This window comes from Sapajus apella, unplaced genomic scaffold (assembly GCF_009761245.1).
Source record: "Sapajus apella isolate SASKATOON/1434 unplaced genomic scaffold, GSC_monkey_1.0 scaffold20, whole genome shotgun sequence".
Lineage (NCBI taxonomy): Eukaryota > Metazoa > Chordata > Mammalia > Primates > Cebidae > Sapajus > Sapajus apella.
This window is the reverse complement of record NW_022436960.1, coordinates 27,145,855-27,162,092: the sequence shown is the minus strand read 5'-3', so window position 1 is coordinate 27,162,092 and position 16,238 is coordinate 27,145,855. Positions and strand designations below refer to the sequence as shown.

At 35.2% G+C, this 16,238-nt stretch overlaps 1 protein-coding gene across 26 annotated transcripts in view; it reads left to right on the top strand.

The window, feature by feature from the left end:
- Positions 1 to 16,238, top strand: part of TTLL5 (tubulin tyrosine ligase like 5) — a 283,926-nt gene that overhangs the window by 111,892 nt on the left and 155,796 nt on the right. For 21 of the 26 annotated variants that reach the window (XR_004271639.1, XR_004271640.1, XR_004271638.1 and 18 more), the window contains 4 exons: positions 2,311 to 2,438; positions 4,883 to 4,969; positions 5,516 to 5,893; positions 14,567 to 14,754. Coding sequence is in view for 23 of the 26 variants with exons in the window: in XM_032287240.1 (XP_032143131.1) it covers positions 2,311 to 2,438; positions 4,883 to 4,969; positions 5,516 to 5,893; positions 14,567 to 14,754 (781 nt within the window). In the remaining 3 variants the exon portion in view is untranslated. The remainder of the gene's footprint in view (positions 1 to 2,310; positions 2,439 to 4,882; positions 4,970 to 5,515; positions 5,894 to 14,566; positions 14,755 to 16,238) is intronic. The other 5 variants (XM_032287246.1, XM_032287235.1, XM_032287245.1 and 2 more) reach the window with 1 other exon arrangement.

Sequence of the window (16,238 nt, the reverse complement as noted above, 5' to 3'; positions counted from 1 at the left end):
AATCTCTTGACTTCGTGATCCGCCTGCCTTGGCCTCCCAAAGTGCTGTGTTTACAGGCGTGAGTCACTGCGCCCGGCCAAGGCGTCTCATATTTACTGGGTCTGAATTTATCCCTGACCTACTCATGGAGTAGAAATGACCACATTGTGCCTGCATTAAATAGGTTGAGGAATTTGAATTTCTCAACTTGTGAGGGTTACACCTAATTTATATAAAATAGAACAAGTTCTTCATGCTTAGGACTAGACTTTATGAATGAAAAATCTCAATATTCATCTCTCTATCTTGATAAAAGTCAGCCAGGCCATTTTGTCCGTTTATGTTGGCCTATAAAGGAAGAGATAACAAAGGCACTTAATTTTAAATCTTGTAAAACTTACACTAGAAGTGTAAGTTTTTTTTTCTAAATAGAGAGATGTGCAAAACCATTAAAATAAAATAGGATAAAGCAACCGTAAGCCCCATTACTTAGGTTTCAACTGTCAAAGTCACAAATAGGGAGAAAATCAGTAGAAAATCTACCCTATGTTGATTTGTGAAGTTAAATGAGGTAGGGGTAGGGGCTTATCAATCACCAGCATACTATGATCTTTGTTTAATACTTTTTACAGACCTCACTATCAAGTGCTTTTACAGCAAACAAATATACCATTTTGTAGCCGTTCATAATTATATGATGTTATTTGTTGACATTTTTGAGTCTTAAGTAATATGATTGATAAAACAGGTATAGAAACAGCTTCTCTCATCAATATTATAAAAACAGAAAAGGAAAAAAAGAAAACAGATTTTGTCCAGAAAATAGCTCTATTTTTTAAAGCTAAAAGATTAATTTCTGGTTTACCCTAAGGATCTTCAAAATCCCTAAAATATATAGTTAAAAAAAGAAGAAAAAAACCCCTAACCTTTAAAAACGCGCTATTTCCCAAGCAAGTCTAACTGGCTACTAAAAATGAATTATACATACTCTTAACTAATTATATAGATTTGGAGATAAAATGCTTTGGAACATAATTACTTCTGATTGTGGATTAGTCATTGATTATTGGGAAACGTGGTATCGTCAGTTCTTTTATTAAGTTTGGTTTGAATACATGGATACTTTTCAGGGCTGGTAAATTCAAATACCTGCAAGAGTCAGGCAGGAAAACATAAATTATGAAGTGGGCAGAGGATAAGACAGATATAAAGCAGCTTGTATTTTGACCAACCGTAACCTTTGCCTTTCAGTATTCTGTGAAGGACCAAATAAAACACACCGACAGCCAGAGGTAGCTGCCTGTTTGCAACCTCAGCTGTAGGTCTTTGGTAGTTACCTGAGAGACTTACCTTGGGCATTTAGCTACTCTGAAGACTTTGGGGTTTATGCTGAGATTCGTAATGGTGGTTTCTAGGTTCCAGTTAGAGTGTGTTTTCTGAAGATTGGATATAGGTTCTCTGTGATAATATAGGCATGCTTCACTTAATAGCCACTTACCTAGAACGTAGCCAAGCTAAAGGAAAAGAAAAGGAAAAGGCGATTGAGAAGCCACAGATGTAAAAGTCCATGCGTGACATGTTCACTAGAAGAATCCACTAGCCCTCATCTGTTTTCTTATAGTTTCTATTTTGTGGCTGTTCATAAAGAGCATATAATTTCAGTAATTTGAAGTGAGTTAGAGATGATCTAGTTTAGTCTCCTGCATTACATAGATGGTTAGGAAATTCTGTGGTTATTGGTAGATTTCCTTGTTTCTGACATAGGCAATGAAAATAAGTGACTCTTTAAGTGAAGATACTTCAGTTATCTAGAAGTGAGCTGGACGAACTTTTTTTTTTTGTTTTAACATATCCTTCTTTAAAAATATTTTTTAAATGCTTAGCTGGGGGCCATGAAAACAAGTCACTAGTTAGGTTTAGCCTGCAGTGTGAGTTGGTTGCCACCTGTTCTAGAACATGGCTGTCCAGTAGAAACATTTTGTGGGTGACTGCAGAACCCTTGAAATGTGGCTAGTATAACTATGGGGAAAAAAATCTTTAATTTAATTTGAATTTACATAGTCACATGTGACTGACTAGTGGCTACCATATTAGACAGTGCAGATCTAGAAAATTTACTGTGGGATGAATAAAATGAATAAAGCCATATGCTTTAAATTTTTTAGATTGCTTGCATTTATATTTCATTTTAACCACCTATTAATCGGGAATTTTCAGCTTGCACTTTTCATTTTTCCCTTTTCCAGCTTGCTCTGTTTCCATAATAAAATCTGGTGGAAAGATTTTCCAGAATAGCTTCCTGTCTGACCATACTTTTTCTCCTCATTTCAGTGAGGCTGAACTGGAGGAGGTGTTGACTTTTTATACCCAAAAGAACAAATCTGCCAGTGTCTTCCTGGGGACTCACTCTAAAAGTTCTAAGAACAACAACAGTTATTCTGATAGTGGGGCAAAAGGTGGTAAGTGTGTTGGTTACTTAATGAAAAATAAGAAGAACAAGTGAAGAAATGAGAACTGCAAAGGAGAATGAGGAATAATGTGTTGGCTAATAAGCACTAATAGTCTCCAAGGTAGTGAGACTTTGCAACGTGGGGAATGGGTGGAGCATGGGGGATAGTACTTTCTGTCCTAAAAGCAGAAGAGGGCCATGGTCTGATTTTTTTTTTCATGATAATTAACAGCAGAGAGCTTTTCAAGAAAAGCTACTCATAGCTGGTATTTAGTGAACACCTATCTTACTGTCTGCTGGACATGGTCTTATTTTTTACTTTCCAAAACCACGTAGAGTGGGCACTTTTACAAAACCTCTTTACAAATTAGAAAATAAGCTAAGAGAGACTGAGGAGCTTGCCCAAGCTTATTCTTTATTATGCAGGGACAAGGAATTTGATCCATAGCCTGCCTGACTCAAAGTTTGTGCTCTTAATCTACCTTTCTGTCTCTCTTAATGATTATTTCTCACTCTTGTAAAGTTTGTTACTTTCTCTATGGTAACATCATTGGCATTTGGAGCAGGATAATTCTTTGTTGTATGGGGCTGTTCCGTACCTGGTGTCTAATATACTTGGTTCCAACTCTGTCATGACATTAGCTTCCCTCAGCCATTGTGATAATCCAGAATGCCCCCATATGTTTCTAAAACTTCTTACTGCTGGGGAATTCCAGGTTGGGGATTTTGTAATTGGATATGGACATGCTGTCTAGCTCATGTAACCAAGATAAAAAAAAAAAAAAATAGCAGTGACATACTGTTATAAACAAAGCTCTGTGCTTTAAATATGAAATTAAAACCTAGATGGAAGCCTAAGGCGTAGGTAATCAATCTACTGATTTTTTCAGTGTGCTAAGCACTAGATTCAAAGATGGAGATTTCTTCCCTGCTCTTAAGGTTATGATAATCTAATGCAGAAATAGCCAGGAAGATTAGTCATTTAAAATGTGGAATGAATTTTCCCAAAGAAACAGTGTTAGTGTTTTAAAAACTGATTTGATTCATAGGCTAATCCGCATAAGCCTATTTAACTCACTGTATAATTGAATTATTTTATTACTGGAAGTCCTGAATCCAGCCCTTTTTTTCTAACTTCATTCACCTGTTCATTCCTTCTATACTTATTTTTTTTACTTAGCGGCCTATTACGTGTTAGGCACTTTCATGGTTGCTAGGGATACAATGACCAGGACTGTCGCAGTCTTTAACTTTATAAAGTTTATTGTCTGGTAGATAAAGTCAGGTGAGTAAATATAAGAAGAAAGCTGGCAGAGACTCTGAAAAGCTCCTATAAGAGCATTGGCTAAGGGAGGCAAAGGAATTCTTACAATAAGGTTGGGATAGAGAAAAGTGTGCTCATTCGGGGAGGTGGGGGCCTAGATGGAAGTTCATCTAACAGTTTCTCCCCTGGCAATAATGTGGAAGCCCTAACAGCATGTAGTGGCAACATCTTTTATACTGATGGGTCATTCAAAATTCTAAAGTGTGTGTTTTAAGGACTATCTTTACATAAGATCTACACCTGTCTAAATCTATTAAGGATAACTAGGGGACAGTGGGAAGGCTTCAATCAAGGAAACAACATTATGACATTTGATAGTATGGTATCTGGGCTCATTTCAAACATGAACCAACAAGCGTGTGACAGTGTGACCACTGCTGTTGGCGATGGAGGGGAGAAAATTCATATGTCTTTATTCTTCCACTCTGAAAGATGATTCATAAAATTGGCCTTTCTTAAGTTTTTGTATGATTCTAGCCCTTGACATGATTTTGGAATACTTTTATATATGATTAGCTCTGGCTATTCTGTTTCAAAATTCTATTGTGGAGAAAAAATTAGGTGTTAAAGTCAAAATTTTTTAGAATGATACTATTATTGAATATACTGATCAACCTATCTCCCGTGAAACTGAGGAGTTTAAGATACAGAGCCATCGCAGTATCCAGGCATTATGCCAATGAATAGTGGGACTGCTTTTGCTGTGTCGGGGTAGCTTCGCTGCCCCATACGTATTACGACTTGGCTCCAGGAGCTACTGCCAACCAACTTGGTCTCTTAGAACCCTCAGTCTGAATTCCTGGCATAAGCACCTGATGGCCCTTAATATTTTTTTCTCCCAGATATGCCCTAGCTTGTTAGCTGTCCATGAATGGGCCCTAGGTTTGGGTACCTTTTTCTGGTTCAGCTAACTATAGCTGGGATTGGGTATAGCTGGGAAACATTTAATTGGTTGCTGACTCCATAGGGCTGTGGGTGTGTTCATCCTTGGAAAAGTGTGGTGAGACATGTCATATTTTCCAAGCATTGATTAGAAGTTGTGTTATATTTTTGGAAATAAAATGATATACAGAACAATGGACTTGCAATTGATTATAAGAGAGTTTTAAGTTCAGTATTTCTCATTTCAGATCACCCTGAGACAATAGTGGAAGAAGGGAAAATAAAGCCGCCTAAGCAGCAACAGGCAACAGAAATTCATTCTGATAAATTATCTCGTGAGTGATTTCAAACCTACCTAGATTTGCTGCTCTGTGATAATTCCCTAAAAGACGAAAATAGTCATCAGATATTATTTCTAGAGCATGAAACATTACCCCAAAGAAATTATTTTTCTTTGTTACTCCTTTTCCCTTAGAATTTTCTCTTACCTGTCGATAAACTATTTTTCTTCCAAAGACTTTTTTATTTTCTTAAGTCTAGAAGGATAAAAAGGAGAGTGAGAGGAATTAGCTGTTGCTAGTGGAGACTTTGTCTTGATGTCCTAACGTGTGAAACATGCCTGCTCTTTTTCATAGTGGCTGTCCCAACTGCAGCTTTTAGAAAGGACTAAAAGTAAATTCCTATTTCTGTTTTCAGGTCATTTCTGATAGGCAAAAATCATTAAGTTTATGATGAATACTCATTAAAGTCTGTGTTTTTCATGATTTCTGTTTCATGCCAAGATGATTGTGATATTTATGTTTTAAAAACATTTATGTTTTATAGAGATTGTATGTCCATTTTTCCTAAAATGATGTCTTGTCTTGTTTTGTTTTTAATAGGATTTACCACTTCAGCAGAAAAAGAGGCTAAATTAGTTTATACCAATTCTTCCTCTACTTTCTCTGGTCCTGCTGCTACTCTGCAGAAAATTCCCAACACCTCTGGGAATTCTGACCTCTCTCCAGGGCCTGGCCACCATTCTTTATCTCAAATTCCTTCAGCTATCCCTAGCATACCTCACCAGCCAACAATTTTACTGAACACAGTCTCTGACAGTGCTTCTCCCTCCCTCCATCCTGGGGCACACAACATCCCAAGCCCTGCTGGCCTGCCACGCTGTCGATCAGGAAGTTACACCATTGGCCCCTTTTCCTCTTTCCAAAGTGCTGCACACATCTATAGCCAGAAACTGTCTCGTCCCTCTTCAGCAAAGGCAGGTGAGTGAGAGAACGAAAGACAGTCCACAGTGTTAGCTCCTCCCCAGCCCCAATAAAGAAAGAATGTCATCTCTTTTCTTTGCCTTTTTTTTTTTTTTTTTTTTTTTTGGAAATGGAAAGGCACACACTCTGCATTGTTCTGATGTGACTAAGGAAGACACTTGCATTGCATCCAGTAGCATGCATTCATTGATACAAAATGAAACAGGACTTCTTTTAGGTACTGGAGATAAAGAGATGAATCTGACAAGGCTTCTATTCACTAGGAGCCTACAGCGTAGTCAAGAGATTGCCTATCATAGATACCATTGACCTATAAGTGTGCTATATGCATTTCTGATTCAAATAGTTATTCCCAACATCAGACAAGTTAGTTTTTAAGTCAAGAATGACCTGAATAAATAACCAAAGAATTCATAGAATAGGATATATAATTTTAACCAAAATAAACCCATATTATCAGTGAAATTTGTCCTCCATTTTTTAATAGCTTTATTGAGGTATAATTTACATTCCATCAAATTCACCCTTTTAAAGTCTACAGTTCAGTGGTATTTTTTGTATATTCACAGACTTGTGCAATCACCACCACTATCTAATTTTAGAATACTTTCATCATCTCCAAAAGAAACCCCGTACCTGTTAGCAGTCACTATTTCTTCCTCCCCCAGTCCCTGGCAGCCACTGATCTACTTTCTGTTTCTACAGATTTGTCTATTCTGGACATTTTATATAAGTCAAATCATATAATAGGTGGTCTTTTGAGAATGGCTGCTTTCACTTAGCATAATGTTTTTCAGGTTCATCCACGGTATAGCATGAACTTCATTCCCTTTATGGCTGAATAATGTTCCATTGTATGGGTATACCACAATTTGTTTAGCCATTAATTGTTGGGCATTTGATGTGTTTATTATACCTTTTGGCCATTATGAATAATGATGCTATGAACATTTGTAAGTTTTTGTGTGGACATATGTTTTTATTTCTCTTGAGTATATGGTAGAGTGGAATTGTTGGGTCATATGATAACTTTTGGTATTTCCTCTTTTTGAGGAACTTGTAAACTGTTTTTCAAAGTGGCTATGCCCTTTTACTACCAGCAGTATTTGAGGGGTCCAATTTCTCCACATCCTTGCCAACTCTATGAATTGTCTCTGTTTTTGATTTTCACATCCTAATGGGTATGAAATAGTATCCCTTTTTTGTGGTTATGACTTGCATTTCCCTGATGGCTAATGATGTTGTATATCTTTTCATTTGCTCATTGGGTATTTGTATATTTTCTTTGGAGGAATGTCTGTTTAAATTCTTTGCCATTTTAAAAATTGGTATGTTTTCCTTTTTATTGTTGAGTGTAAATGTTCTTTATATACGCTAGATAAAAGCCCTTTGTCAGATATGATTTAGAAATATTTTTTCCCTATTTGATGGTTATCTTTTGACTTTCTTGAAGCACAAAAGTTTTAGATTTTAATGATGTCCAACTTATCTGGTTTTTTTTTTCTATTGTCACTTGTGCTTTTGGTATCATATCTGGAAACTATTGCCTAATCTCGTTTCACAGAGACTTCTTTGTATGTTTTGTTTTGCTTTTTGAGACGGAGTCTCGCTCTGTCACCAGGCTGGAGTGCAGTGGCGCGATCTCAGCTCACGGCAACCTCCACCCACCGGGTTCAAGTGATTCTCTTGGCTCAGCCTCCTGAGCATCTGGGACTACAGGCACACGCCACCACACCCAGCTAATTTTTGTATTTTTAGTACAGACGGGTTTTTACCGTGTTGGCCAGGATGGTCTCCATCTCTTGACCTCATGATCTGTCCACCTTATCCTCTCAGAGTGCTGGGATTACTGGTGTCAGCCACCATGCCCAGCCCCTCCTATGTTTTATAGTTTAGGCTCGTATATTTAGGTCTTTTGTCCATTTTGAGTTAATTTTTCTATATGGTATGAAGTAGGAGTCTTAACTTCATTCTTTTGCATGTGAATATTCAGTTATATCAGCATCATTTGTTGAAAAGGGTATTGTTTTCCCATGGGATTGTTTTGGTGCTCTTCTAAAAAATTAGTTAATTAAATGTGTAAGGGTAATTTTTAGGGCCTCAGTTTTATTCCATTGATCTGGGTGTCTGCCCTTATGCCAATATCACGTTATCTTGATTGCTGCAGCATTATAGTAAGTTTTGAAATCACCAAGGATGATTGTTCCAACTTCACTCTTCTTTTTCAAGATTGTTTAGGCTGTTCTGGATCCTTTGCATTTTCATATGAATTTTAGGATCAGCTTGTCAATTTCCTCAAGAAAAGGCAGATGGGATTTTGATAGGATTATTATCTGTGGATCAATTTGGGGAGTATCTTAACATCAGTCAAGATTTAAACACTAGTAATAGCTATGTTAAGGTGAGTTGCAGCTAAGACGTGTTTTATAAATAGCCACTCTATATTTCTTAATACCTGATTTCAAATGAAACAGATATTGTAATATGCAGCTTGAATCAGAGATATTAAATGGTCTACTTTAATAAGTCATAAATATGAGTATATGCATATGTATATATCTCTGCTAATTCTGGGTGATATTGTTCTTGTGATTTAATTTTCTAAAATCAGTGATAATAGTGATCAGTAATATTCTGGTTTGAACTGTTTTTCCCCATGGAAGAAATTCAGTAAGATCAGTGTCTCCAGTGGCGATGTTATCATAAAAACTTTTTCAAAACCCTCCCTTTTGATCCTTTCCAAGAAAAGGGTAGGGACCGAAAGAAGCTGGTCAGTTCATAAATATTTTCTGATATCTGTTGTGATTTCTTTTTTGACTCTTGAATTATGTATATTGTTTAATTTTAAGGTAGCTGGGATTCTTTATTTTTTGTAATTGATATTTAGCTTATTTCCACTGTGATTAAAGAAATATTCGGAATGGATTGAACAGTAGTAGACAACAATATATTGACAAAAATATATAATCAACAGCAGCCTATAATTGATTGGAGTTAAATTTTTCTGTGGTAATTCAATGGTTTTGGAATAGGAGTAAGATATTATTTAACTATAGACTTAAAAATTTAATATACAGCATCAAATTTCAAAGGTCATCACTAAAAGAATAAAAATATAAATTCTAATCTTATGGGGAGAAGAAAAATGAATTGATAATAAAAAGCATACAGAAACTTAGGTTTATGCAAGCAAGAAGCATAGAAAAGGCAAGATAAATAGAAATTTAAAACATAGTAAATCAGTTGGGTGCAGTGGCTTACACCTGTAATCCCAGCACTTTGGAAGGCCAAGGTGGGCAGATCACATGAGGTCAGGAGTTCAAGACCCGGCTGGCCAAAATGGTAAAATCCTGTCTCTACCACAAATGCAAAAATTAGTGGGGTGTGGTGGCGCGGGCCTATAGTCCCAACTACTCAGGAGGCTGAGGCAAGAGAATCGCTTGAACCTTGGAGGCAGAGATTGCAGTGAGCCAAGATCTTGCCACTCCACTCCAGCCTAGGCAACAGAGCAAGACTCCATCTCAAAAAAACAAAACAAAACAAAAACATAGTAAATCAAGTCCAAATATATCAAGAATCAAATAAACATGAATAGGTTAAACTTGCCAAATTTTTAAAGCTTTAAAAAATCCAACTGCATGCCGTTTACCAGAGGCACACACCTAAACTTAAGGACACAATGTTTAAAAGCAAAAAGTTGAAGAAATAAATACCAGATTAGTACCAACCAGAAGACAGTTGGTATGGTTGCATTAATATATGCTAAAATAAACTTGAAGGTATAAAACTTTCCTACAGATAAAGAGTAACTGCATAATGACAAAAAGTTCATTTCAGTCAAAAGTTAAAATAATTCCATAAGTGTCTTACCTAATAAAATAGCCTCCAAATATGTAACACGAAAATGGAAACAACTGCATGAAGAATCTGTAAATCCACTGTCTTCGTGGGTGATTTTCACATACTTCTATTAATTATTAATATACTAAACAGATTTTTAAAACGCTGAAAGGATAAAGAGGATTTGAACAAGATGATAAGTTTATCTACTGATAATATGTAGGACTGTGCACCCAATAATTAGAGAAACACCTCGAGCATATGATATATTTCTAAAAATCTGTCATATCCTACATCATAAACAGGAGAACAAATTTCAGAGACTTGGTATCACACAGCCACATTCTTTGTCCACACTGCAGTTAAGTTGAAAGTCAGTAACAAGAAGATATAAAAGAAATTCCTGTGTATTTCAAAATTTAAAAGTCAGAAGAAATCCTAATGGATAAATTACAAAGTATTAGAACTGAATGATAATGAAAAGCCTGTATGTCCAGATAAGTAGAGTGCAATGCAAGTCAGTATTTGGAGGGAAATTTACTGCCTTAAATAATTAGAGTTGGTGTGCACCTATAGTTCCAGCTCCCTGGGAGGCTGAGGCAGGAGGATTGCTTGAGGACAGGAGTTCAAGCCCAGTCTGGGCAACATAGAGAGATCCCATTTCTAAAAATAAAAATAAATAAATACTTATATTTGAAAAGAAGACAGGTGGAAATTAATGTGCTAAATGTCTGGCTTTAGACATTATAAAAACAGTATCATAAATCTAAATGGAGAAAGAAATAGTAAAGATAAGAGCAATAATTACAGATTTCAAAAATAAGGCACAATAGAGGGTAGTAAATCCAAAAGTGATTTTTTGAAAAGCCTAATAAAAAGGACAAACCTCTGGGGACACCTATCAAGAAAAAACAGAAAACATGGATAAATAATATAAGGAGTGGAAAAGCAGACATAAAAAATATAAATATACCCAAAATGACAAAAATAATGTAATCTTGTTAACTTTATTCTAAAAAAATTGAAAGCTTAGATAAAATAGGCCAAACTCATACAAACTATAACTTATGTAAAATTTACTCAAGAAGATGAAGAAAGTCTGAATATTCCTCTAAGTGTTAAAATAAGTGATAACAGTAGTTGAAAGTCTTACAGAAAACATACAGCCTAGATTTATGGGTAAGTTCTAATCTTTCATGAGGTGGATAATTTCAATATATTTTTTAAAAACTCTTCTGGAGTGTAGAAAAAGAGAGAATTTTTCTCAACTTATTCTGTATGGCTAGTTTCATCTTTATAATAAAACCAATTAAGGACAGTATTAAAGAGGAAAATTACAGACTGGCTTCACTTACGAGCACAAATGCAAAAATTCGAATCAAAATAAAAGCCAATCAAATCTGGCAACATCTAAAAGAGGTAGTACACCATAAGCATGTTTATTCAAGGATTGTAGGAGGGGTTTAACATTAGCAAACTTATAAATGTCATTTGCCACATTAATATAATAAAGAAAAAAACATATTTTTCATCATGGTACATGGAGAAAAAGAATTTGATAAAATTCTGCATTCATTCATGATGATAACTCTCAGCTCACTAGGAAGCAAAGGAGACGCTGAACCTGAAAAAGCCTGTCTGCCGAAAACCTACAAGAGCTACCAGCCTAAATGTGGAAATGTTGAAAGCATTCTCTTTAACATTAAGAACAAGTAAGGATGCCCACTATTATTCCTTCTGTCCAATGTTTTACTAGAGATCAGAACCAACATAGTAAGATAAGAAAAAGAAATTGTAAGCATAAGGATCAAAAAAGAGGTAACAAAATTTTGTATTTGCCTATAATATATTGTCGACATAGAAAACAAAATAATTGCATATATATTTTAGAAATAGTTATTTTAGCATAAGATCAACATTTAAAAATTAGTTACTTTCAAAATTACTAGCCAAAAGTGATAGGAAACAGTTTTTTGATTTTAATAAAATTAAATAACAAAATTTATCATTTTAACTATTTTAAGTTCAGTGGCATTCAGTACACTCACATTGTTGTGCAGCCATCACCACCAATAAAAGTATTTTTTAAAAATATCACTAATAATAGCATAAAAACTATGTCACCTAGGAATGCATTTAGAAAAGAAAGGAAGTTTTACAAGACTACATTGAAAGACATAGATATTAGACGTTAAAGAAAACTTAAATAAATGGATACATATACCATGTACATGCATAGGAAGACTCAATATCATCAGTTTTCATTTTCATCACATCGATCTCTGTATTCACTATAGTTCCCAACCAAAATCTCACTAAGTTTGTCATTGAATTTGGTAAGCCTATTCTAAAATGATAGTAGAAAGGCAAAGAGCCAAGAATAGTGACAACCTACTGAAGAAGAAAATAAGGTGGAGGAGCACCTTATTAATATAAAGGTCTGATACTTAAGACAAACAGTGTGGTATTGGCAAAGGCGCAGACAAACTGACCAGTGGAACAGAATAGAAAGTTAGATACAATCACGTAGAAAGATGGAACTTTGATGTATGACAGAGATGGCATTGTAGATCAGAGGAAAAGGAGAGATTTCTCGATAAATGCTCCTGGGGTAATTGGTTATCCCTACGGAGAAAGATGCAATTAGATTCCTGCCTCACACTATGTATAAAATCAATTTCAGATGTAAAACTTCCATAATGAAATAAAATAATAAAGGAGACCCTCATTAAGAACTTGTGGTATGGAGCACAAGTAAAAACAAAAGCACAACTCATATAAGTCAAAAAGGAAAAGATAGCCCAATAGAAAAATGATATCAGAAAAGAGGTAACATGTTCCACATCATTATTAATCAGGTACATGAAGGCTACAGTGATATTTTACACCATCTTAGGGAAGAATTAAGACACTTGACAATACTAAGTGTTAAACAGGCTACAGATCAACAGAAATTATTTTCTTTTTCTTTTTAAATTTGAGACAGGGTCGCAATCTGTCACCCAGGCTGGAATGTAGTGGTGCAGTCATGGCTCACTGCAGCCTTGACCTGGGGCTCAAGCAATCCTCACACCTCAGCCTCCTGAGTAACTGGAACTATAGGCCCATGCCACCACACCCAGTTAATTTCTTGTAAAGAAGAGATCTCACTTTGCTGCCTAGTCTGGTCTCAAACTTCTGTGTTCAAGTGGTCCCCCTGCCTCAGCCTCCCAAAGTGCTGGGATTACAAGTGTGAGCCACTGTGCCTGGCCCAGGAATTTTTTTATCTTGTTTGTTGGAGTATAAAAGTACCACTTTGGTATTATTACATAAACTTGAAAAATTTTACGTACTTTGTGACCCAACAATTCCACTCCTGCGCATATACAAGAGGAGTTCTTCCATATGTGCACAAGCAGATGTATGCAAGAGTGTTTATGGCTGCGTTGTTTGTAATAGCAATATGCTTGAAATAACCACAATATCTGTCAATAGGGAAACAGAAACATAATTTGTGATGTAATTACAAAATGGAATGCTAGACAGCAAGGAAAATGAATGACTTTCAGCTATACTTAACAAGGATGAATCTTGGAAGAGTAGTGATGAATAGCAAAGCAAATCCCAGAAAATGTCTATAGTAGAATACCATTTTTGTAGATATCAAAAACAAGCAAAATTATCTAGTATTTTGTTTGTATATGCATGTACACACAAATATATTTGATAAAACTATTTAAAAAAAAAGAATGAAAAAGGGAGATTAAGAATGGGGAGGAACAACCATATAGGTTAGTGCTATTGTTGATAATGTAGTTCCTGGGTTGGGTAGTAAGTTCACAGGTGTTCATTATAATATTCTTATAACTATATACAGCTATTATAAGTATTTTATATGTACTATATAATATAGTAAACATGAAAAAGTTACAGGTTTAGAAAATCAGTTGTGTATACAGAATGATCATTATTATGTTAGCATTAATTTTAAAAAAACAAAGGAAATATATTATTTCTACTTTTCTGAGCTAAACAAATTTTTTTGAAAGGATGTGACTTTTACAATCAGGAAAAACAGAAATTTTTATTTTATTTTTAGAGACAGATTCTCATTTTGTCACACAGGCTGGAGTGCCATGGCATGATCATAGCTCACTGTAACCTTGAACTCCTGGGTTTAAGCAATCCTCCTGCCTCAGCCTCCCAAGTAGCTGGACTACAAGCATGAGCCACTGTGCTCAGCTGAGTCATGATTTTATGTTAAATAATTTCTTTTTTGCCAGAATTTTAGTGGTTAAATAATAGAATGCTCTGATTTTACAGTTGAAAGAAGAAAATTTATATCTGAAAGGGAAATAAGTCATTTGAAAATATAAGATTATTGTTGTTTTTCTCAGTACACTCGATTTTACTTTTATCTCCTTTTCTTTTTTTGAGCTTTTTAAGTATTGTGGATGATTTGACAGTGGATGCCACAGACTGTTGACAAGTACAGTTACATAACAAGAAAAACAAGAATTATAATGAGTTTCAAAGATATGTTTTATATTCAGTAAGATTAGTAAATTCTAGGATTATTCCCACTACATGTAATGAAAATCTTTGTGAAGCTTTCATTATAAAGCAAAAACACATTAATAAATAATGCATGTGGCAGTTTGGTAATCGGAAGAGTTTCTAGGTTATGATAAGCATTTATTTTTGTGATCATTTGAAGATAGTTTATTACTCCTATATTATTAAAGATCCCTAGGGTTCAGTAAAGTGTCTGTGGACCTGAGATTTCTGTCATTATCCTAATTTTTTTCACGGCTTTTTTCCTGAGTGAGTGAAAACTTTTCTTCGTTTTAGCAGGATCGTGCTATCAAAACAAGCATCATTCGGGAATAGCCAAAACACAAAAAGAGGGAGAAGATGCTTCTTTATATAACAAACGGTACAACCAGAGTATGGTGACAGCTGAACTTCAGCGACTCGCTGAGAAGCAGGCAGCGAGACAGTATTCTCCATCCAGCCACATCAACCTCCTCACCCAACAGGTACAGATGGTCTGGAGTGCCCAAGAGCTCTTTGGACCTGAGGATAGAATTAATGACAGCGTACTTTGTCCTTCCCTGTCTTTGCTATGCCCATATACTGATGCCTTTTGAATGAGTATTATTAATTGTGGTTTCAGGCTAAAGAACCTGAAAGTTGTTCCTCTTCAATTTTAAAGAAAATAACTTTCTGTTACAGGCATTGTGAAGTAAGTCTGCTATTAACTATGATGTACCTATTTCATGGATAAACATAATTGAATATTCATCTGTAAATACAATTTTAAAGGATCTTTAAAAATAACTTCTTTGGTAAATTTTTCTAGTGAGTTCCAGTCTTATAAATCTTTTTACCAGAATTTTATAGCATTACCCTTAAAAATTTTTTTTTCTATATTGCCTTTTATTTTATGATCTCAGAATGTTTTATGGGTAACTGATTAATTACATATTTTATTATACCCTTATCCAATACAATATAATTCTCCCTATTTCATAGATGGGGGAACCTGAGGCTGAAAGAAGCGATGTGATCAAGGTCATTCAGCAAGCTGGATGGATAGAAATAAATAACAGGATATTATCCTTATGTTATATAGATATTAACAAGCTTGCAACATAATGAAGGTAGATGACACTTTCAAGAGCTTTGTGACTTCTCTTTGTCCTTCTTGCTGGTTATTCCTATGGTGTTTAATTGAAGGAAAAGCCATATCTCTTTCTTATTCCTTAATGCGTAATGGCATCAAAGTCCTCCAAAGGAATTATCATAATTTAACTCCACAGTTACATTTTGCTATGTTGCTAATGTGTCATATTCCTTAATTGGTAGTAACTCTGTAGTGATAATCAAGTCTAGAAAAAAAATGAAGCTGAAAATTACTTTAAGTACATGCTAAAAGTAGGCAACACACTGCTCCCTGGTGGTACCCTACTTCTCTGTATAAAATTTAGGACCAAAACTAAAGCTAAGCCTCTCATGGACTTAGCTTTACTTCAGCCTCTTCCCAGCGTGTGAAGCAGTAATTATTTTCTTTCTCAAATCCTTGGTTGTTTGAAGGGAGTAAAGAAGAAGGCCTAATGTGAAATAGGAAGCAAAAGAGACAAGAACAGTGCTGATTCTTGAAGGGAGTTGGATGGACTTTAGTGATAGAATGATGGGAAGAGGGAATAGCATGTCAAAAGTACAATGGGAAGAAATTTTCAAATTAAGTGGCTATAAGATGGGAAAGGCCTCTGATCTACTACACTTTTATCATTGGGTCACTAACTAGAATATATGTTTTCAGTTTATAAATGGATAGCTAGAAGCACCAAGACATTGAGATTTTGTGATTGTAGTGAAAAGCAAAAACCCTAAAACATAGGCAATATTAGTGCTTACCTATTTCTAACTCCTATCATTTGCTAGACTGCAAAGCCTACAAAGTGAAAAGATTCTAATCCTGTAGGAATCCAAGGTGACTGTATCCTGACTGGGAAGTCAT